The sequence below is a fragment of the Equus caballus genome, chromosome 20, assembly GCF_041296265.1.
Source record: "Equus caballus isolate H_3958 breed thoroughbred chromosome 20, TB-T2T, whole genome shotgun sequence".
Classification (NCBI taxonomy): Eukaryota; Metazoa; Chordata; class Mammalia; order Perissodactyla; family Equidae; genus Equus; species Equus caballus.
This window is the reverse complement of record NC_091703.1, coordinates 65,180,670-65,204,221: the sequence shown is the minus strand read 5'-3', so window position 1 is coordinate 65,204,221 and position 23,552 is coordinate 65,180,670. Positions and strand designations below refer to the sequence as shown.

General features: G+C 37.9%; 1 protein-coding gene across 4 annotated transcripts in view; it reads right to left on the bottom strand.

Moving 5' to 3' along the window:
• Positions 1-23,552, bottom strand: part of COL19A1 (collagen type XIX alpha 1 chain) — a 312,975-nt gene that overhangs the window by 124,426 nt on the left and 164,997 nt on the right. For all 4 annotated transcript variants that reach the window (XM_023625139.2, XM_070245772.1, XM_070245771.1 and 1 more), the window contains one exon: positions 17,598-17,651. In XM_023625139.2, coding sequence (XP_023480907.2) covers positions 17,598-17,651 — 54 coding nt within the window. The remainder of the gene's footprint in view (positions 1-17,597; positions 17,652-23,552) is intronic.

Below are 23,552 nucleotides of genomic sequence, written 5' to 3'. Positions count from 1 at the left end.
AAGATCATCACTTATTTCTTTGATAATTGTAGTAAAACTATGGCAATATATTGCAGAAACTTCAGTTTTTGCTCTTCATTTTTTTTTCATTGAAAAACACACTGCATTCCTTCTTTGCATGCAAGTATTGATATTATTAAAAATACTGAAGATTTCAGGCAAACAAGCAAGCCAGTCTGTCAAATTGTCCAAATTACATTTTTAGAAAGGTGAGAAGAAACTGGTTTCTCCCTCCCCCATCCTCCCCCTCCCCCTCAGTCCATGGGAACCACCATTCTAGTCTCTGTCCTATGAGTTCAGCTTTTTTAGATTCCACATATAAGTGAGATCATACAGTATTTGTCTTTCTCTGTCTGACTTGTCTCACTCAGAATAATGCTCTCAAGGTCCATTCATTCATGTTGTCGCAAACAGCAGAATTTCCTTCTTTCTCACGACTGAATAATATTCTGTTCTGTTTCTATACCACATCTTCTTTATCCATCATCTGTTGCTAGGTACTTAGGTTGTTCCCATATCCTGGCTATTGTGAGTAATGCTGCAATGAATGTGGGGTGCAGGTATCTCTTCAAGATCCTGTTTTCATTTCCTTTGGGTAAACTTCCAGAAGTGGGACTGCCGGATCAAGTGGTGGATCTATTTTTAATTTCTTGAGGAACCTCCATACTATCTTCCATAGTGGCTGCCCCAATTTAAATTCCCACCAACAGTGCACAAGGGTTCCCTTTTCTCCACATCTTCGCCAACATTTATCTTTTGTATTTTTGATGATAGCCATTCTAACAGGCGTGAGGTGATGTCTCGTTGTGGTTTTGATTTGCCTTTCCCTGATGTTTAGTGATGTTGAGTCAGTGGTTTCTTAACTTGCAGAAACAATGAGTTGATTCTGTAATTCCAATGTTCTTGACAAAACTTTTCTCCTCAATAACCATCGTACCTCAGTATGCAATAATTGCTTTGACCATTTTCCATACAGTCTCAAAATAAAAAAAAGTCTCAAATTTTACACTTGGCATATTAATCTTTACAGATTCATAATTCTGCCCATGTCATGAACCTGTTGTTTGATTCAGATGACATTTCTCTGTTAGCAGACTTTCCTGATGAAGAAGCAGTGTGTTGGCTCCTGAATCAGGGGAAGTGCTCCAGAACATGTCCCTGTCACCATCAGAACATATTCCTACACAAAAGCTGAGCCCCAAGCCGCATTAGCTGGCGATGTAATCCCTCACAGTTTCTACCGCTCAGAGCTGGTTATATTTGTTGGCAAAGAAGCTGAAGAAAAATATTCCTCTTTAAATCACCATCATCTACAATGGCACACATACCAAACAAATTGCCACAGGAGCATTACCTGTGCATTTGTCAAGATGCAGAGAAAATACATTGCTAGCTTTATTTGTCCTTTGAGTTGGTACTAGCTAGTTTTTTTTTAATATGTCAAGCAATGGAATCTTTGCCACATACTCACTCAATATTTCAAAGCAAATATTTTTGATGTCATCTTTCACTAACGCCTCAGCAATTGTGTGTTTGTTTTTTAGTCTCAGCAATCTAAAGCACTACTTTATTTTTTTTTTTTTTGTGCTGAGGAAGTTTTGCCCTGAGATAACACCTGTGCCAATCTTCCTCTAGTTTATACATGGGTTGCTGTCACAGCACGGCTGATGAGTGGTATAGGTCCATGCCTAGGAACCAAACCTGAGAACCCGGGCTGCCAATGTGGAGTGCACTGAACCCAACCACCAGGCCACAGGGCCGGCCCCTGTACTACTTTATAAGACATCTCCATGGCACTGATGTTTAAATATGAAGTATTGAACATTTGCTTCAATTGGCTTTTGAAGTCAATGTTCATTCTTTCAAAATTCTTTTGGTTTTGGATTTTTTATGTTTTGTGTGTAAATGTTGCTTATGTTTTGACGGTTTCATCGCTTCATTAGCCAATCCAGCTCTGCAAATAAGATGCTGTGATTTAATACTTCACCAGCAATTAACTGAACTCAGGACATGAGAGACCATACTTCCCAGCAAAACTGGTATCAGTTCTTTTGATCTTCATTTCTTTGCAATCACTTCCACGGCCACAGGTTAGTTTATTTCTGCTGAAAATATATGTCAAAAAATCCCATGAAACTTGTTTTACCATTAATTAGTTAGGGTTAAAAATAAATAATGCAAATTTTATTTCCAAACTTGATTAAAAACTAAAATAATTTAAAGTACTAATTTATAAAAACAAATGATTACATTTTCCCAGATCTTTGTGGATTACGGTTGACAAGCTAACTTTAAAATGCCACATGTTGAGATGCAGGCCTGCTGGTCATGAGCTACAGGCAGCCAGTGCTGTGACTCTCCCTGTGAGTTCACCAACTCACCAACTCATTTATAGCCCATTCTTCTGAGGAGCCCAGTAATTATGTGCTCAGGTCACACAGCAATACTAAATTGTTATAAAAGTTTCTAGACACATATTTTCCATTTCTGTGCTGATCATGGTCTGGTAACAGTTTGTCTGAGCGCCATGCTTGAATAGCATCATACTACAAGCTCCTGTGGTTTATTAACTCCTATCTCTTTTATGAGGACAATCCTCTCAATTGTTCTACTTCCTTTTAAATTCTTTTAACACGGTGGATAGTGGTCTGTGCTTTAATAGAAAGAAAATTCAGGGCTGGTTATGAGGAAAACACAGATAGGTAGGGTCTGTTTTCTCTGACTTTGTCCTCTTTCCCTCTCTCTCCATCATGTAGTTGTACTAGCAATGTCGTAGGCACAGCATCCACGGGTCTCCTTCTACCGGCTGACTCCTCCCTACCTAATTAACCATTACTCTTAGAGTTGGTTTAGCTTATTCCAATGTCTCTAGAAAGTGATGATGCTGAAATTTTTATAATAGAATCAAACTGAGGTTGATGAAGTAAAATAATTCTAAGTCATAGAATATTTTCCAAGAGTGTCCTAATTTGATTTTTCAAGGGAAGTATACAAAACTTTCAAAATCTGAATATGAACAGTAATAAGATCTGGCAGTTTCATAGATTTATTCATCTTTTAATTGTGTTATTGCTAGAAAATGTGTCTAATTGTTGGAAATGATGTGGCAGAAAAAGAAAGCAGATAAATTGTTTGTTCTTAAGAAAACCCATTATAGGTAATTAGATTTGAAATTCAGCAGCAGGATAGAAAAAAGGAGTATGGAGGTGGAGCATGAAGGAGATAATTAGAAATGCTGTACCTTTTCAGAGTAAAAGATTAAAAATGAAAGCCTCATCCCACTAAATGCTGTAGGGATTTCACCGATTTCATTTTTTGCTTCATTTTTTTCTTATACTAGAAATTATCTAATAAAGGTATATTAGACACACTCGAGTCATGCGATTTGGACAAAATAAAAAAGAAAGGGAATAGTGCACCATTTTCTATATTAAATTAGAAGTGGAACTTCTTCTGAATTAGCAATTTTTATGTCATCTCTGTTTTACTTTGAAAAGGTTTTTATCTCTATGGCAACAACTGCAAAGAAATACACCATGTTCATTTCCATCAGTTTCCAGTGAAAAAGACTTTAAGCCCAGAGTAAGCTAGTAGTATAGTATACAAAAATTTATAACTATAACCACACAAGGATTTATTGATAAAAAGACACAGGCAGGACTACTGATGTGGTACACCAGTCCCTGCACATTCCCCGGCTTGGGAATTATACTTAATTAGCAAGCTTCAGAAATTGTATATCATTTGAGAAAAAAAATAAATGACAGTTTACAGAATGTGTACAGGGATACAAAAAGTGAAAACTGCTGAAAGCAATAAAGATAAGAATAGTTTAATTTTGGCAATATTTTACTCTGACATCATTTACATTATACCAATAAAACAAAGTTTTCCAAGAAGTTAGAATTGTATTCTAGCAAAATGGATTTATAAAACAAAATAAATGAATCCAGACAAATGGCTGATGATAGAAATGCTCTTCTAAGATACCACCCGTAATTTACAAAGGAAAAGAGGCATAGACAGAAGGAGTGAAATGAAGTGCCTACATTTTCACCAACTGGTTGAAGAATCCAGCAAAACTCTGAAATTGCAATAATAGACCCTTTCTTCTCTCTGTGCCCCGACCCCTCTCCCCTTTCAGTGTGGCTTCCTCTGCTTCTGTTTCTCTCTGGTCCTACTTGACTGGTTCGTGAAGGAAGAAAATAGTAGCTACGAATTTCAGTGGCCTGAACACTATGAACAATCTTGAAACCAATGCCTCTTAAACAGTAAGAGTTTTATGAAATTATACTACACAGAAAAGTTCTTTCTGTATGAGATGAATATGCATAAACCTTGATTCCTTCTTTGCCCTGCCCACACTCCCCCCAGCCCATGTGTCCTCAAGGTTGGAGGTGCTGACCCATATTTATTCTTGGACCTTATCTTTCAACCTCCTCTGCTACTTCTGGATGAGTTATTATTATAAATAATAATATATGTTGCTTGCAACTTCAGTTTCTCCCTATTCATTAACTTCCTTGCCTCAGTTTGAAAACACATTCAATTACAAAAAAAAAAAAAAACATTTCCTTGACCTCTCCAAATGTGATCTTATCCATCTCTCTACCTCAGCTTTGAAAAGAATAGTCCAGAATCCTCTGACATTCTCAATACCTACTACACTCCCAAGACCCGTGAAACGTCACATCCGCCTCTGCCCAGCGCAGCCACTCAGAAGCAGCCTCGTTCAAGATCACCGGTGGCTTTTCCTCAGCATCCATCCTCCCTGATGCCTCTGAAGCATTTCTAATCAGTTGACTACCCCCTCCCTTGCAGAACTTTTCTCCTAATCTATTTCTCTATACTTTTAACTCTCTCTTTCGCCTCCCCAACCACCCCTCTATAGGTTTATCCTAATCTCAAGCTCTGCCCTTAGTTCTTTTCTTTCCACAGTCTCTCCCTGGCCACCCTACCCACTCTGGTGGCTTCAGTGATGACGCATAAATTGATGACCTCCTATTGACAAACTCTGTCCTCTCCCTTATGCTGTCAATCTGGGCTTTCAGGAGCTGATGCTTTTCCATTTGCAGAGCCTTTGAGCAGCTCTAATGCTTTGGTTTCAAACTGACTCATCTCCAAAAGAATCTTTTCCTCCAGTGTTTTCTACTTTGGTTACAGGCACCATCTCCACTTCAGAGTTGATGCTTCAGTAATCACAAGCAGAAAAAAAAAATCCCATCTTAGATTCTGCTTTTAAGGAAACCTGACCTGAGCCAACTTCTTTGGTACCCCACACGGAACAGGCCCTCAACTGGTTCTTGAGGAAATACACAGGCTCTCAGATCGCTGAGAGAGGAGGTGTTCATTCAAATGTAGTTGCTTCCCTCAATACAGGTGTTTTCATTTATTTTCTTCTTTTTCCTACTTTCTAATAATTAGCTCTTGTCCTTTCCTCTTAGTCTAGGATTTTGGTTTAATTGCATTTATAAGACTCTCAAATTCTTTTGAAGATAAACTATAAACATTATCGAATAAGTGCACAATTGAAATGTTTAATTTAAATTTAAACACAGTTTAAATGTATGCTATTGAAATTTTTCTGCAAAAGATTTGGAACATTGTAGAAAACATATGGCTGGTGGAGAGTGTGACATGTCAGCCTTCAGTGTGGCAGAAAAGCATAGATGTTTCCTTCATGGTATTTTGCTCTTTTCGTTATATTTTCTAAGGTTAATTTTCTTAAGGCATTATTATTATTGAATAAAAATATATTATCATTATTGAACACATATAATTATGTGTGTTTATATTATTGAATTTTTTGTGCATTTAAGCATTAAATATACTTTTAGATATTCTTTTTCGTGGTCCCATAGACACATTGTTAATATCTCTGACAATACAAATACAAATAACAGTCTTACTGGTGTTCGAGGTTTGCATTGTTTAGTGATTTAAGAACCACAAATGACAAAAAAATATAGTGGTCACAGCATATGTTGTGTACAGTCATGAATTTAAAAAACACAACGATACACACAGATTTATAGACATACATATATGTACATGTTTTTGCTGAACATAGTAAAAATGTCAAATGTATTTATAACTATTCATGAAAAAAATCCAAGTAAAAGTTTACTGGTTTTTAAAGAACATTAGAAAAAGTAGGTTCTAAGCTACTTCTGCAGAATTCGAGATCTCCTTAAATACCACTATACCAAGAAATTTAGAAATGAGTATCATAAAATACATCCCATAAAAGAGAAATTTCCAACTTTTCTTAGAATTGTTGCATCATATTTATTTTGCAATAGCTCCATTCTCCCCTGAGAATTTAAATATAACATATTGGAAGAAACTAAAGTGCTATAAAGTTAGATTCGCTTTGAGAATTTTGTGCTATCACCTAAGTTAACTCAAAATAGTATGGAGTTTTACAAAGTGAGGTCTTGTGTCATTTATTAGAAACATAATTTGCTGGCTTTCAAACTCATTAGGCCATAAAAATGTTTCATGTTCCAAATGTTTTGCATTTATGAAAACTTGTAAGTTTATACTTCCCAAATTGATTAATAACTTGTGATTAATTCTTGGTTTTGGCAGCCACTACATATACATTCACTGTGTCTGAAATGGATAAATGACTTTGTACTTGACATTTACAATGGTAAATGTACCAAATAGCTACTAATGTGTTCAGCGCGATGTTCTGAATAAAGATGCAGATGCAGGAGTATTAGCATATCGCCACTTTGGCAGAAAGTGCCTTCTCCTTTCCCGTTCTTTTTAAGTGTTTCTGTGGCTAAGTTAGTAACATTTATAAGAGTCTTTCGTGGAACCAGAATGCACCTGTCACCAGAGTGCATTCAAAGTGCTTCTGGCTTAACCCCGTAATACACCTGACAGCTAACTGGTGATGAAACAGATAAATTTAGGTTAGAATCTTGAGTGACTGCCTGAAATCTCAAATTAATCCAACCCCACAGCTGGAAGAACAGCTCTGACTCCCTCCCCAGTTCCCCGCTGACCAGGCGATGCTGGTACCCAGCTGCTGGTGCAGGATACACGGGGCCTGGGGACAGAATGTGCACCCTTTACAATGTGTGGAAACCACAGAAGGACCAACTGCATCTATCTACGTTTGTCCCTTATGAGGTGTGGCCCTAACTAGAAAAATAAAGTGGCTTTGATTAAATTCTCAATATTCTCCCTTTTAAAGACATGCAAATCTGGATTTTGGTATAAGACCACAAACCAGACAATGGATGCTTCTTATACAGAAGAGTTAAATAGATGAGCAGCCCTGCAGCCTTGGAGAATGGTGAATATTTTTGGACTTTATTTGTGGACTGGAACGACACTACAGTTCCCTTTCTGCTCTAAAGTGTGACAATTTGATGTCCCTGAAATGGGCCCCCCCTCCAGGCCCATCCGTCTGAAGTGGCTCCAGGCCTCAGGGACTGGGCGTCTCCAGTTGGAAGGAGTCCCCATGAATGGCGTGATTCTTCCACAGCTGAGACCAGCTCTTGGTCTCGTCACATAAATAAGCCATTCAGAGTCAGCATCCTATTTGAAAAATATGAGACATTTCCTCTTTACTAATTCAAATAACAGAGACGGCTTATAAAGCTATTCTGTTACAAAACAAATAGTGTCATTTGACCCTTCATTTAAATGAATAAGCACCTGAGTTCCTTGTGGTTTAATGATCTATGCAAGTGTTATTGGAAGAAAATCGTTGCTTACAATCTCTTTTTCTCGTTACAGCCTTCCCAGGACACCACGTGTCTTCTGCTCCAAGTGCACTGCGAACACTCACTAACTAGGGTGGCGTTTACCACGATGGACCACAGGCAACTGTCCTTAACCAGCTGCGATGTTTAACTTCACCTGAGGGAAGGCCTGTTCTCACCAAGTCTGGCCTGCACGTCCTCCTGTGTTTCTTTTTCACCTGATTCTACTTAGACTGAGCTAGGCGTTGCCTCTCACATCTGAGTCCTGTGATTTCTCTCTCCTCCTGGTCAGAGCGTGAGGCAGAGCGGAGGATCCCTGTCCTCGCTACACAGTTACTCCCTTGAGGGCGTTTGTTTGACCCTAACCTGTATCAGCTGTTTCCCTTCTCCCTGCCTTACTCCAGCCTTCAGAAACTGTATTTGATGCAGCTTCAGGGGACACCATGCGAGAGTAGCAGGAGTATGGGGGGCAGAACAACAGGAGACTGTGAAGTATGAGTTGTCAGATAAAACAGACTGTGTCTCTCCTTGAGCTTTGTTTTCAAAGTTCTCTGAGATTCTCATTCCACACCTTGAGGGGCATCTAACGGACAAGAACCCGGAAATCCTACTAAGAAATCTCACAAGAACGAAATCAGACCTTATGATGGGAAACAGTTGATGGTGAAGTCACATGCTTACCGATAAATCACATGCTCCTGGGACCTCAGCAGTTAGGACAAGCACAGGAAGGTGATTTGCAAAGGACTGAAGGATATGCTTCTGCTCTGAGGGAAGTGTCATATGACAAAGGGAAGGAGCCTATCGTGCAATTCTTATACTCTACACGGATTTCTTACTTAATCACTGACAGGGAATAAAATGATGAAAGCATTTAGATGACTTTATATTTACTTTTTTACACACACATACAACATGTAGCACCCAAAGCACATAAAAAAAGAACTGAATAGTCGGACGACAAGTGTGCATAATATGTGCATGTGACATATGATGACAAAGATACTTAAAGTGTTTGAATGCTCTACATTCTTAGTAGAAACAATACTTTGTACAAAGAGAATAAAAATGCAAAATAAACCATCACATGATTTATTATATGGTAGAAATAATACTACAGTATATTTTTCTCCTGGGGTGGCTAATTTAACCCAACAAGAGTTTTATCAATTATATAACCTTGGCCTTTTATAGCTGTTAATTTTAGTGGTCTCATAGGCAAACCGGGGATAACTAGATAATCCTAAATGATAAGTGAGCTTCTAGAATGACAGCATGTAAAGGCAAAGCCAGCAATTTCAGGAAGCAATAGCGAGGTTCTGCAGAGTCTCCCACAAGCTCTGAAAACTGGAATGCAAGATAGATGCAGATTTGATCATTTTTATCCCCTGAATCTCACTGGTTTTGTAAATTCAAGTAAGTTGTTGAGAAAGTTTTGCATAGCTCTTGGGATCTGAACAGGGTACACGATTTCCCAGTTACCCATCTAGAAATGTCAGATGGGATCAAAGACGGTATCCTTGTAAACCCTCAAGGTTTCCTCAAGGAGGCATCCTTAAGAAATTTCACAGGAGGCAAATAGAAAAGATGCCATCTGATTACCAGGAAGTTGAAAATGTGCAATAAACATGAACCTCTAGTTGTAGAATGCAGAACCTCGAAAACGTTATTTACAACACGTATATTTACACATTTTTATGTGGATCCAAGCAAAACAGATACTTCTCCCCATATTTATATTCTATCTAGGACCAGAGTCAATACTATTATTTAAAATAATTGGTTGGCTTTTTCCAATTATTTCCAACACAAATTCTTGGTACAAAGACACCAGCCATAGCTTCAGTGAGTGAGCAGAACTATGAGTACACTCACTTGCATTTAAAGATCAATGTCACGGTTTTAATATGTAAAGATAAGAAGACAATCTTTTATTTCCCTCTCATCTTAATGTGCAACTAACCAAATCACTTCCTGAAGCTGAAAATTCGTCGATATTCCTTCTTTTCTTTGTAAGCCTCCTTCCCAAAATTCAGGCCCACGTGAAATAACTTAATTTCAACTACACACCCTTGTTAGTTGTTTCCACCAGGGCCTGAACTCGTTCCATTGGAACCGCGGTCATCCTAACGCTGTGAAGTTAGCGGTGGGGAATAAGCTGTCCCAGGGAAGAACAGATTTTTTTTTACTGTAGAGGGAGGTGGTTTGACCTGCTTTACTGGCTGACTGTGTTCTAGGAAGCTTTCACTGAACATGTCTAGACTATAGAGGCAAAATTTCACTTGGAAATTATACCAGCCCCGTGAAAACAAATGAGCTTAAGTAAAATTTTGCTGAGATGAGTCCTGTAGGATGTGCTGATCTCAGAGGAGCAGTGATTTTTGATGTCTTTTTTCCTGTGAGATCGATAGAACTCAGGAATTATTAGAACATAACTTGTTACTTGCATTGTCCTAGGGAAAGCATATAAACCAGTTTGGAAACAAACGAGCCAAAAGGAAAACAAGGTGTTTTTCCGTGAACACCTTGGTGAATTTATACACAATCGGCACAATTTATTCACAAAACAAACACTGAGCCCTCAGCCACTCCACAATGAGGGCTCCAATTCTCATCACTGCTTCTCTACAGAAAAGGACAGAATCAACTCCACATTTGCAAATTTTTTTAGATACTTAACCTTACTATGAAGCTGCATCACACTGGGCCTCATAAAGCTTCTGGGGCATTAGATTATGAGCCTGAACATCCAGATAAAGTAAGAATTCAGGTAAAAGTTAAATAAAATGATGGGGCTGGCCTGGTGGTATCATGGTTAAGTTTGCACATTCCACTTCAGCAGCCTGGGGTTTGCAGGTTCAGATCCCAGGCACAGACCTACACACCACTCATCAAGCCACGCTGTGGTGGCATCCCACATAGAATAGAAGAATATTGGTATGGATATTAACTCAGTGACAACCTTTCTCAAGCAAAAACAGAAAGATTGGCAACAGATGTTAGCGCAGGGCCAATCTTCGTCAGCAAAAAAAAAAGGGGGAGGTTAAAGAAAATGGCTTCACTGGAGTGGTAGGGACAGCAGTCATTTCACCTTAGTTTTTCTTGACCAATTAGACATTCTCCTTAATCAAATCCTAATACTCTGAAGTTAGATACTTGCCTTTCCTTCTACAAACAGCTTCAGATCACCAGGCTGGGCTGAGAATTATGACAACAGCTAACACCTATGTGGCCTGCTCTTCATAACAACCTGGTGGGGCAGGGATTATTAGAATTTCCATTTTCTAAATGAGAAAACTGAGGCTCAGAGAGACTGAGGAACTTACCCAAGATCACAAGCTAACAAGGGGTAAAGCTGGGATTTAAATTCAGGAAGTCTGGCCCAGAGCTTATGCTACAACTTCCACGTTACACCCCACGCTGCTTGGACCCTAGAAGCCAGCAGACATGCTGCCTGCCTGGTCCTCCCCTGCTCTTGCCGGACTGACTGACCATCAGATTCCCACCTGGTTGAGGAAACACAACTCAGCTCCTTTGCCATCAAGTTGGGTCTGGTGCAAAGGGACACATCCTGATGGGGTGAGGGCTCAGTCGGCCCAGGATCTCTGTGCTGTTCAGACGCAAGGAATCCTGACCCCAGACACCGGCTTCAAAGCCAGCTCGAAGCAAATACTTCAAGGGAAAGTAAAATGTGCACAAAAATGTTGGCAGGAGGCAATTAGAGAGGACTTGCCTGGAGGGCAAAAAGAAAGCACAGGCCGAGGCTGAGAGGCTAAACTGAGAGCAAGACAGATGGGCAAATTGTAAGGAATTTAGAACATAAAATTTCTGTTTAGGATCCAGCAACAGAGTGCAAGAGGGAGGTGTCGTTTTGGTCCAATCAGACAAATTTCTGTTTGGGACAGTAAGTAGCTGATTTACCAATAAATGGTTTTTAAGACTCCTAGAGCGATTTCTTTAAAAAAGGCGTGGGAGTTTATGTCAATCTTGAGATTCTTCAGGCATGCACTTGATGTGACCATAAAGGAGAAATCCAGGGTTCCCTTAAAATAATAATTATTTTTTATGTTTTGGGAGATTCTATTAGGAATATTGGACAATCCTATAAGAAATCTATATCTTAGAGGGAATTTTTATAAATGCCAGTTCTTTTGAGATGTTTCATGTAAACATCTATGAACATGGTGAGCGGTCTGAAACACTCCACTTTTCACTGAGGTACTTTTCCGGGCTTCCATCCAGTTCCTGTCCTTATCCCTCCACCAGACTCCCCACTGCCGCCTCCTCTGCCTCACAGTTCACCTCTAATTCCCTCACACCTTTCCTCGTAACTTTTGTTTCCAACATTCTCCCAACTATTCAACTATAACTGGCACCACTTCAAGCCACCTCTCCTCTTATCCAACATCTCTCCCCTGACTTTGTCTCGAATTGGAATCCTGTTGAACCCTCTGTGCATCTAGAAACTCTCTTCTGTTGACTTCTTGCCCTGCAGTGTCTTGGGCCCCCTCTTGGCCTCCTTTGTCCTCGTCAGGGGCTGACAGCCTCTCGGCCTCCAGGTAGCTGCTGTTCCCCTGATGCTCTCTGATGCATTCTCATCGTGGCTCAGGGTCAAAACTCAACATTAGTTGGATTTTTAAATTTGTGTTAATCTATAAAGGATGCGAGACTCAAAAATGGGCTAGCCAAATGTTTTGCTTATGGGACTCCAAAAAGACAACAAAGTAAAAAAAAAAAAAAAGCACCTTAATTGCATATAAGCAATTCAAAGAATAAAACTAAGAGATTAAGAAAAAAAAAGCCTGCAAAGCTCAGATATTTAGTGCTACCACACATTGTTGAGGTTAAGAGCAGCTTTTAAGTTCAAGAACCACACTACTCCTATATTTTATTAAATGAACCCTTTATAATCTAAGATTTAGCAGCTTAAAAGACAATGAAAAGAATAAAGTCAACTAACAAAAATTTCAAACACAAGTTTGGAGTGGTACTTGGAAAAAAATAATGTCCTTAATGTATTTATAGAAAACTCTACACAAAGGGTTAAACAGAAAAATAAAAGGAATTTATCAATCAAAATCCTTATGCCTTAGTAAAAATAACAGTAGTAATATTAACATGTTTCTATAATGTTTAGTATTTTTCAAAGTATGTTTACATGTGACACCAAGTATGACACTTGCCCTAATTGTGAGCTGTTGGTAGAGTAGAAGCTACTATCTATTTAGTCATTGAGGAAAAGCAACAAGTCAATGATTTGTCTAAAATTAAATGTCCTGCTTTCCTTAAAGATACTATGCCTAGGAGCAAGGTGCTGAAGATTCGCCATGTATTTGTTTTCATTGCAATAAACTTAATGATAGGCAATTCCTTCCTGGTCAGACACCTGTAATCAAACTATCAGCATTTTCTTGACAACGTGTCAATAAAAAGAATTTTAAATTCATAGATTTTTCTATTGTTTCTATTGCAAACTTCAACAAAATGGAAAAATTACTGGTCTTGGCTTTCAGTATGCGCTATGTATGTATGTGTGTATGTGTACACACACGCGCGCGCGTTTACATGTCTAAAAGAGCGGAGTGCTACCAAACTCTTGAGCAGAGAAGCAACGGTGGCACTAAGATGGACCTAAACGTAAATGTGTAAGAATGCTCATTTCTTAAACTAAGTTTCTTCTTTCAAGTAGATTATAAAGCAGAACAAATCACTGAGCATATTTGGAAGTAATCATTTGTAAATGTGGATAACATCAATAATATCTGCTCTAGCCGCTGTCCTCGATAAATATGTCATTTCTGAAAGAGCAGAAGTAATAATGACAAACCATGCCTAACTGCATCTTTAAAATTCTATTACATTCTTGAGCTTCTGACACTATGTTACTCTTGAAAGGAATAAAATAAGAGTAATATAAAATTATCTGGACTATACATATTTATAAACGGAGTAAATTTGCATAACATAGTGGTTGAACTTTACAATTTGAATACAGTCCTCCATAATTATCATGAGGAATACATAAGTTTAATTTATTCTTTAACTTACCTTCTTCTGAAATGTAAGCTTTGATAGGGTACAGTTTCAATTTGAAGCATTATTATTTTTAAAAGCCTCATTTGAATATCTTTTCATTTTAGCTGGTCTGACAAAGGCTCTCATAATTATCTTACAAGCCAAATTAAGAAATGTGCATGGAAAGGAGTTGGAATTCAAATGGATTTGCACATGATTTGATGTTCGTGCCCCAAGAAAATCCATGGGAGCCTTTGCCAGCGTTGCACAGAGTTGTCAGGCCCTGTTCGATTTCAGCATTTATTAACGATGTGAACGAAGGCTTAGAGCGCAGGCTTATCAAATTTTAAGGTGACATGAAGCTGGGAGTTATTTCACTGGGAAAAAAACACAACAGAAGGGCATTAGGGACTAAAATCCAGAAGATGAAATTTAACAACGACAAGGACCAATTTCTACTCTGTGATTCAAAGAGACAAGCACCAGCAACAGGATGGGTGAAGATGTGGCTTGGCAGGAGTTTTCACTAAAATAAAAGACGAGCATTGAATCGACCACATGTCAGTACAAGTCAAAAGTGTGACATCATCCTACACTTAGAAATCTGTCAGGAGGATAGATCTCATGTTAAATGTTCTTACCACACAAGATTTAAAAAAGAGAAGGAGCTCTGCCACAGGGGGAAGAACTCAGATGTGATGCCCTTGACTTAACCTCATCCACCTCGCTCCATAATTTCCATGTCAAACCACCTAGGGAGTATAAGTTTTTTTGGAGTTGAAACTAAAAATCTGTTTATTATTATTATTTTTCTACATTAAATTATAGTTAATTAAAAATTGTATATATTTAAGGCATACAACTTGATGATCTGATGTGCATTGTGAAACAATCACCACAATCAAGCTGATTAACACATCTGTCACCTTGCACATAGTTACCTTTGTGTGTGTGTGAATGGTGATTTTAAGATCTACCTTTTTATCAAATTTCAAGTATACAACACCATATTAACTACAGTCTCATTGCTTTACATTACATCTCCAGAACTTATTTATCTTGCATAACTAAAACTTTGTACTCCTTGACCAACATCTCCCACTCCTTGACCATACCCCCAGCCCCGGGTAACCACCATTCTACTCTCTGTTTCTATGAATTTGACATTTTTGGATTCCACATATAAGTAAGAGTATGCAGTGTTTGTCTTTCTGTGTCTGGCTTATTTCACTTAGCATAATGTCCCCTAGGTTCATCAGTGTTATCACAAATGGCAGAATTTGGTTCTTTTTTAAGGCTGAATTATATTCCATTTTGGGTGTGTGTGTGTGTGTGTATGTGTGTGTGTGATCACATTTTCTTTGCCCAATCATCTGTCAATGGACATTTAGGTTGTTTCTACATCATGAAAGTGAAGATATCTCTTCAAAATACTGATGTCATTTCCTTTGGATGTATACCCAGAAGTGAGATTGCTGGCTCATAGATAAGTTCTATTTTTAACTTTCTGAGGAACTTTCATGCTATTTTCCGTAACAGCGGCACTAATTTATATTCCAACCAACAGCGCACAAGGTGTCACTTTTCTCTACTACTTTTCCAACATTTGTTATCTCTTGTCTTTCTTATAATAGCCATTCTAACAGGTGTGAGGAGATATCTCATTATGGTTTGATTTGATGATTAGTGATGTTGAGCACCTTCTCAGGTATATACTTGTTGGCCATTTGTATATCTTCTTGAAATGCGTATTAAGGTCTTTTGCCCATTTTTAAATTGGGTTATTGTTTTTTTTGCTATTGAGTTGCATGAGTTCCTTATATATTTTGGATGTTAACTAGGGGTATAATTTACCACTCAGTTTCAAGAAGGGGTAGTTATTAGAAGGAAAATGTTCCCTGGATGCTGAAGACAGAAATTAATTCAGAAACATGGTCCTAGATGCGATAGACATCTTGCCCATCACTATGAGAATATAGAATAAGAAGCTTGGAAATTAACTTCACCAGGTCATTTCATCTAGTCCACTGCCCCCAGTGGGTTAAATGCTTAAGGCAGCCTCGAAAGCACAGATCTAGGGAGGTAATATTTTAACTTTTCCCTGAGACTATTTAAAACTTTGATCAGTTGGGCTGATGAAGTCTTGGATAGAGAGTGGCTGGAGAGCTGCAGGAGAGACTACAATTGGACACATAGGTGTTGAGAGTAGAACCCCAACATGACTACTTTGTAAATAGTTTAAAAATCTCAGCATAGCTCCACTTTCTAGCAATGTGTCCTATCCAAGTTGCTTAAAAACCTCAGTTTCTCTATGAGGACAACAGTAGAACCCACCTCATAGAGCCATTGTAAGGAATAAACGAAATAATAAATATGAAGCCTTCAGAACATTATACGTAGTCCATAAATGTTACCCATTATTCACGAAGCATTTCCTTTAATTTCTTAGGCATCAAAGCTTATGAAGCCCTTTTGTGTTCACCGAATCAGCCACTGGGAATAAAAACTGGACATAGAATTTTTTTAACTGAACAAAGTTGGATATCATCCAGTCCAGTTTTTCCAAATCAAAGCTTAATTGTAACACCCCAAGACAATAATTAAAAACAGAGCTGCTCTAGCAGAAGGAGTTAGTTAAAAAAAAAAGTGTGACTTCACACACAGAAACATTGGCTCAGTCTGAGGCCGCAATAGAAGTATTTGTCTCTGGTGCAGGGCATACGTGCTGCGCTTACCCTGCCCTGAATAAGACCACACATGTCTGTCCCCACCTGACACCTCCTGAGGGTCCACGAGTGTTTTCTGGGAAAGACCATCAGCATGCTAGGGGGTCAGGAATCCACATAAGAGGAATGGTTAAGAGCACTGGGACTTTATTAACCTGATAAAAGGTAAACCTGGGTGAAATACACCATTCGTCCTCAAATATTTGAAAAACTCTTCTGTATGTGAGGCAACAGACTATTTGCCACAGGGTACAATGGGGAATAAAAATTAAAAATGACTGAAAAACAGATTTTGGGTTACTATCCTGGGACAGCAAAATAGAACATGGGATCTAGAGGCAGAAACCCCAGATCCAAGTCCTGGCCCTACTTTTTCCCAGCTTTTGTACTTTAGGCAAGTCACCTAAACTCTGAGTCACACACTCCTCATCTATAAGGTAACAGAAGTCAACAACAACGATCATATGAGAAGGCACATAGAAAATGTTTTGAGACTTTAAAATGATTTGAAAATAGCAATAAGCCACAAGAATGGGGTGCCCCAGTGCTCACAGTGGTCAAACGAAGCTGACCAGCTGTCACCACAGGGCTCCTCTTACTGGATGGGAAGACTGACTGGACCAGAGGCAGAAGGGAATTGCCATTCTCCCAACTGCAAGTACAGGTTCTTCACTTACCACGAATGTGTTTTACCTCAAAGGCAGTAAATAGTAATGAAAGGACAGTTAGAAAGAGTCACTCATGACAATAATTTCAATTGGCTAAAGAATGTAAATATCCACAATCTTTATAGAATTCGTGAATGGGCTGGAATTCCACCAAGAAACTCATCAACTTAACTCTGCAAAGATCAGCTTAACTCAAACTCCCAAATATCACGAAAGTGCCGCAGATCAAATTACGGTCAATTCATTTCACCCAAACTCTCTCTCCACATTTGTGCTGCCAATCTTGAAAATACATGGAATTTTCTGGATTGTAAAAGCTCAGTCAAAATCTCAAATTTCAGTCTTTGGATAGTTGATACTCTCCTTATGCCCATCTGCTTGCTGTATTTTAGTTTCATTTTTATTCGTGTTCAGAAATAAGTCATCCCAGAGTCAGTGACGCCTGCAGTTGCTTCAAGCTGACTTACCCTCTGACCCTCTTTTCCAGGTGGACCTCGGGGGCCTTGGATCCCCAGGGAATCCTAAGAGGAGAAAAGGACACATGTTAACAGACCATTTCCGGTACACCTGCCTCAACGGAGAATGCTGTGAAAATTAATACCTACTTTATTGATTAAACAAAACTCTTAAAGTGATTTGAGCTCTTGCAAGGTTAGACTACGTAATATATTAATAACGATGAATTTGTCCTTCTTTGACTGGTTTATCTTTGTCATTAACTCCAGAAGAGAAAACAGGCAATTCCAAACCAGGCATGAGGCCCAAAGTTCACTGCCAGTGAAGACTCCCATGTGATCAGAACCACATTTCACCAAACTACCATAAATAAATGGTAACCATATTTGCAAGCAAAAAAATTGCCTCTTCCTATATTTAAACGTTATAAATACAACTACATTTTTGGTCAAGAGTAGCTCTGTAAGTATCTTCTAAGAAAACACGTGGTTATGACGTTGGCTTCAAAGTATTTCTATTCATAACACTTCATTTTTAGTACCATAGACTTTAGTTAATACTTTCTCATAACATTGTCAAGTGGTAGAGAAAATCATTTTTTCAGATCATAAAAAAGGCCCAGGAAATCCCACACGTTGTTACTCTGGAAGTGGTCTCCTGATTCCCACAGATAGCTACTATTACACAGGAATTCTGATTCACCATGACGCTCACAGTGAAGATATTGCTGGTTTCAAAAAGCCTTTGGCAGTTCCTGCGAAGCTGTTGCCTCTCTGAAAGCTGCTTCTTGGTCTCTCCTGCTGCCTCCCCCTTCCCTGTTCAACTTTCAAAAGTGAGGGGGATTTAGGCTCGTTTTCTTCCCACTCTATATAACTCAAGAAATCCATACAACCTCCTCCTCACACTCATGCTAGAAATCTAGACTTCATCCCCCATACCTTCTTCTCTCAAATTTGTTTTTCACATCCTGTTACCAAGTCTAGTTGATGTATCTCCAAAATATATTTGGATCCATCGATTTCTCTCCCTTTCTGCTGCTTCCGTTCTTGCTTCTTGCCTGCTCGTCTGTAAGAGCTTCCCAGCTGACGCTGGACACAGACCCACCATTCTCCACATCACAGCCAGACTGATCTTGAGAAAGCCCAGCCTGGCGCTCCCTGATTTTCCCCAGGGAGAGTGGACGCCTGGCTTCAGTCTACATTGCCTTGTACTTGTCCTTCAAGTGCTGCTCACAAGTTTACTTAATTGCTTATTCCTGTAATGATCCATTTCTCTCACCAGGCTCTAAGGGCAACAGTAGAATCTGTGTCTTATTCGTCATGGTATGTGCCTATGAATGTTTGAGTGAAAAAAATCTTACTGGGAAATCAAGTCATTCTAATAAAAGTTTTTGGGTAAAAACAGTAATTTTCAAAGGGTTTTACAAATATTTATGATTAACTGATCATATATTAAATGCCTTAAATGGTTTGGGATAAATGAGAAATCTAGTAATACATATTCAAACAAATCTGAATTCACCTTCGTTCCAGAATAAACATTCTTCTGCTATCTAATTTAAAAATTATTAGGATTCCTTTTTGTTTTTTTTTTAAAGATTTTTGTTTTTATTTTTTCCTTTTTCTCCCCAAAGCCCCCCCGGTACATAGTTGTATATTCTTCGTTGTGGGTCCTTCTAGTTGTGGCATGTGGGACGCTGCCTCAGCGTGGTTTGATGAGCAGTGCCATGTCCACGCCCAGGATTGGAACCAACGAAACACTGGGCCGCCTGCAGCGAAGCGCGCGAACTTAACCACTCGGCCACGGGGCCAGCCCCCCATTAGGATTCCTTTTTATAATATGACTTTTTTCTTTAAAATTCATGGCTACCTTTAAACTAAAACAGCAGATGTGCTTGTCATGACCTATAAATACTTATTATGCATATATTAATTTTTCTTTTTTCATAGAAACTAAATTTTCATAAATGCCATAACATGCACAATTTCACCATCTAATTTTGTTTTGAATATAAAAAAGTGATAGATATATTTTAATTTTTCATTCAGATTGCTTTCTCTTAATTAAAGTTATTAGAATTTAGCATAAATTATCGTAACTAATTTTCAAAAAGCATTAGTACAAAGAATCACCAATCCTCAGTGTCCCCCCAGATCTTTTGGACTCCTTCACAAAACACTAATAAAATGTATATATTTACTACTTTCATTTCTTTTATCTACTTTTGGAACATTTTAATGTTATAGTGTTATAGGGACATGTGGAGCCTATATTTTATTGATTTAGGCAGGAATAAAAAGCAGGGAATGAAAAAAGTGGTCAGTTCTGTTTGTTATTATAAAAAACACATAACAAAGGAAAGTTGGGTAATTAGGCCAACTTTAGGATGGTAAATTCCTAATGTGTACAATAAAAACAAATGTTGAAATCCAAATATACCAAGTATTAATTACAACAGAACTACAGGGAGTTGTATCATTTTTTATAAGACTGACAGTCTTGGCTCTAGATGAAACTCTTCCCTCTCAGCCTTAGGAAACTATTACCGTTTCACGAATGGTCAAACTCTATATAACATTTTTGATATCCATCCAAATGCTGACAGCTCTTTCAGTGTTTTTAAACACGAGCTACTAAAACATCCACACACCAAACATTCATCAAGGGAGCACAATAAATTCTGAGCAACAGACAATGAAAATTCCACTCCCTTTACTAGTTGGAGAAGTTACAGGACAAAACCCTACATGATGCTAAAGTACTAAATTTGATTTGGAATGTATTCAATGGATTAAAAAAATATTTATGAGAACCTTTTGTGTGTGAAGTCCAAATAGCAAGATATGGTACACTCACATACATAAACCCACTAGTGTGCCTGCTGGATATTTGTGATTCTGAATCCCGCCTCCCCCCAACCTTTGCTAAGTTTAGGACCCAATTAGAAATTTGATTAAAAGATTGGAAAATTATTTTTATTCTCCAATTGATTATTCACTATTTGAATTATTCATGGCCAACTTTTTTCTTTGTTTTTGAGGAAGATTCGCCCTGAGCTAACACCTGTGCCAATTATTCCTCTATTTTATGTGGGACACCATCACAGCATGGCTTGGTGAGTGGTGCTAGGTCTTCACCTGGGATCTGAACCTGCAAACCCCAGGCCGCTGAAGCAGAATGCACAAACTTAACCACTACACCACTGGGCCGGCCACCTATCCATGACCAATTTTTAATTCTAGACACGTTGCATTACTGCTCAGAATATTCTTGAACTGTATTTATTGAATATTAGTTGACATTTACAAAGGAAAATATCAATATTGTCATTAGTAAAGCATGGGTCAACTGTAGAAAAATCATATTTTTCCCAAAATAAGAAGTTAAAATTTGGGGATGATTCATTATTTATGATTATCCAGCTCACTACACCTCCCATTTGGTAAAGTCAAACAATGGATTTACTTGTCACTTACCATGAACATTACAGATACGCCTAAGCTCTGACCTACTTGAATCACACTTGGCAGAGCTCAGCATTCGTCTCAGAATCCCTCCCAGAGTTCTTTCCTACTCTGGCCTTGTAAATGCCATTTTGTGTGTACTTTACTGATCTTCTTAGTTGACTATGAGTTCTAGAGGACAGAGGGTCATTTTTTCTATCCTCTAACACACTTACAGAAGAGATCAATAAACAGTAAATTGGATCAGAAGAAAGAAAACGCTGGGTGCGGGGTGGGCGAGAGGGGTAGAGGGGAACATATATATGGTGACAGATAAAAGTTAGGCTACTGATAGTGAGCATAATGCAGTCTATACAGAAAATGATAAATAATAATGTACACCTGAAATTACACAATGTTATAAACCATTATGACCTCAACAAAATAATTAAAAAAACCATTCTGGAACAGAATACTACTGGGTGGTGGTGGGAAACAGGTTTCTGCTCTACATGTAATCATATTTATTTTCAAAACTTGGACTTGCACTTAAAACCACGTTGGAGAGCCTTCAGCCTTGTCTGTATTCCTCATCTAAAGCGACCGTTCCATTCTCTGATATCTAAGAGGAAAATCGTCTTACAATTCATTTAAGAATTGATCATTTACCACCTATGACATATCTCTAGTATGAAACTTATTCAAATCTTTGACCACTACTTGACATTTGACAGATTTATGTCATTTTTCTAGTTAGAAAATGATATCTTAAGTATCTTTGTGCACACAGCATATTTGCATAATCTGTGCATTATTTTCTTCTTTGATTTAATTTACTGAATAATAATGCCTATCCATTTTTTCTACTTTTTCCATCTATTTAGTCTGCTATGAAAATAACTGTAAGTCGGGTTATTCCTAAAATTTCACAAACCTAAGATTTATTGATTTTCAGAAAGAGAAGCTTGAGAACGTCCTTAGGATATTTGTGATATAAACATCTGCATATGTCTGTCAAGTATTCATTTACTATTTTGAGTGGAATTTTGGACATTAAAAATGTTGACAAGAAAGGAATTCATAAGGATGTTACCTCTTTTGGCTAGGACGAAATATGCAAAAATATCCAAGCCCGCGACACCATTTCAAGTTCCAGTGGATAGCTATGACAGTGTGTTGCATTTCACACAGCTCTCTCTGGACAATCTGCTGATTATTTAAGAGAGGCTAGAGCTTATCATCATGGAAGCCCATGTAAATATTTAACTGGGAAATTACTGAGAATTAACTGGTTCAGAACAGAATTTTGAAGTGTTTAACAAATACAGCAGATGTTTAGTCAAGTTAATAGGGTAGATTAATTGCATTTGAACACACTTTGATTTGCGAAAAGAGGCAAGATATATTCATAACTTCTCAATTAAAGGAAGAAGCTGAAGTAAAAAGGGAAAGTTTCATTTTAAAGTATTATTTGCACACCCTTGCCAAGAATGCTGCAGAACATGTGAAACCCAAAACCCACTTCAACAAAAATGTTATGCAAGTAACTGTATTGTAAGTGTTATGATTATTGCTTTAGAATATGCTTCATAGACTTGAAACATAAGACTAAACAAAATCTGCATAAATTCTCAAAATACCACTAGGGCATTTTCTGTGTTTCAAATAGAGTGTACAAAATTAAAATGGAAAACAGAGTCTACCTGTCTTTATAGAAAATTTCATGCCTTTACTATGAGAACAACGGGAACAAATTTTATAAGTTGGAGACATCAGCATGAAAGACAAAAATCAAATAAGCAAAAATATAAGAGACCTATAGTCCAGTCATGGGAAGCAATTTTCATATTAGTTCTGAAAAGCGCCATTTGAGAGTGCTTGTGTTAACAAATTAAAAGAGTTACCAGTTTTATGTTATTTCATAGAATTATCATGATACAATAAAGAAATTCCCTTAGGGTGCCTAAATATTCAGAAAAGAATTCTACGTTATATATAAAAAGCCTATTATTTTATCATGAGCAGTTGTCACCGCACACGAGGAAAGAGATGTCTTTGAAATAAAGAACAATAGAATCTCTTCCACATACTAAACAAAGCTCTTACAAACCGTTCCAGTAACACTGACAAGAGAAGAGTAAGAAGAGTGACACTAGGAAAGAAAATGCTGTGAAATATTTGTGTGGACAGGAATGTTTCGATCATTATCAGTTACAGTAAACAGGTTCCATAACTGGAAGGACAATTTTATCCCACCTTTGACAATTTAAAAAATAGGGGTCATCTGTAGTGCTTCCAAAACTTAACAATTTCATTCGAAAGCCATGGCAGCATTTTAGACATGAGACATAATGAATTATGATCGTTCCGTGTGGTTGCAGGAACGAATTTTAATAATAATCTTTTTCTATGTTTTCTGAACTCAGAAATCACATCATTTTATTATATAGATTCTGAAATAGCTTGTCCTCAGTCACTATTGATTCAGCCAAAAAACCTAGAAATAGTATAAATTAAGTAATA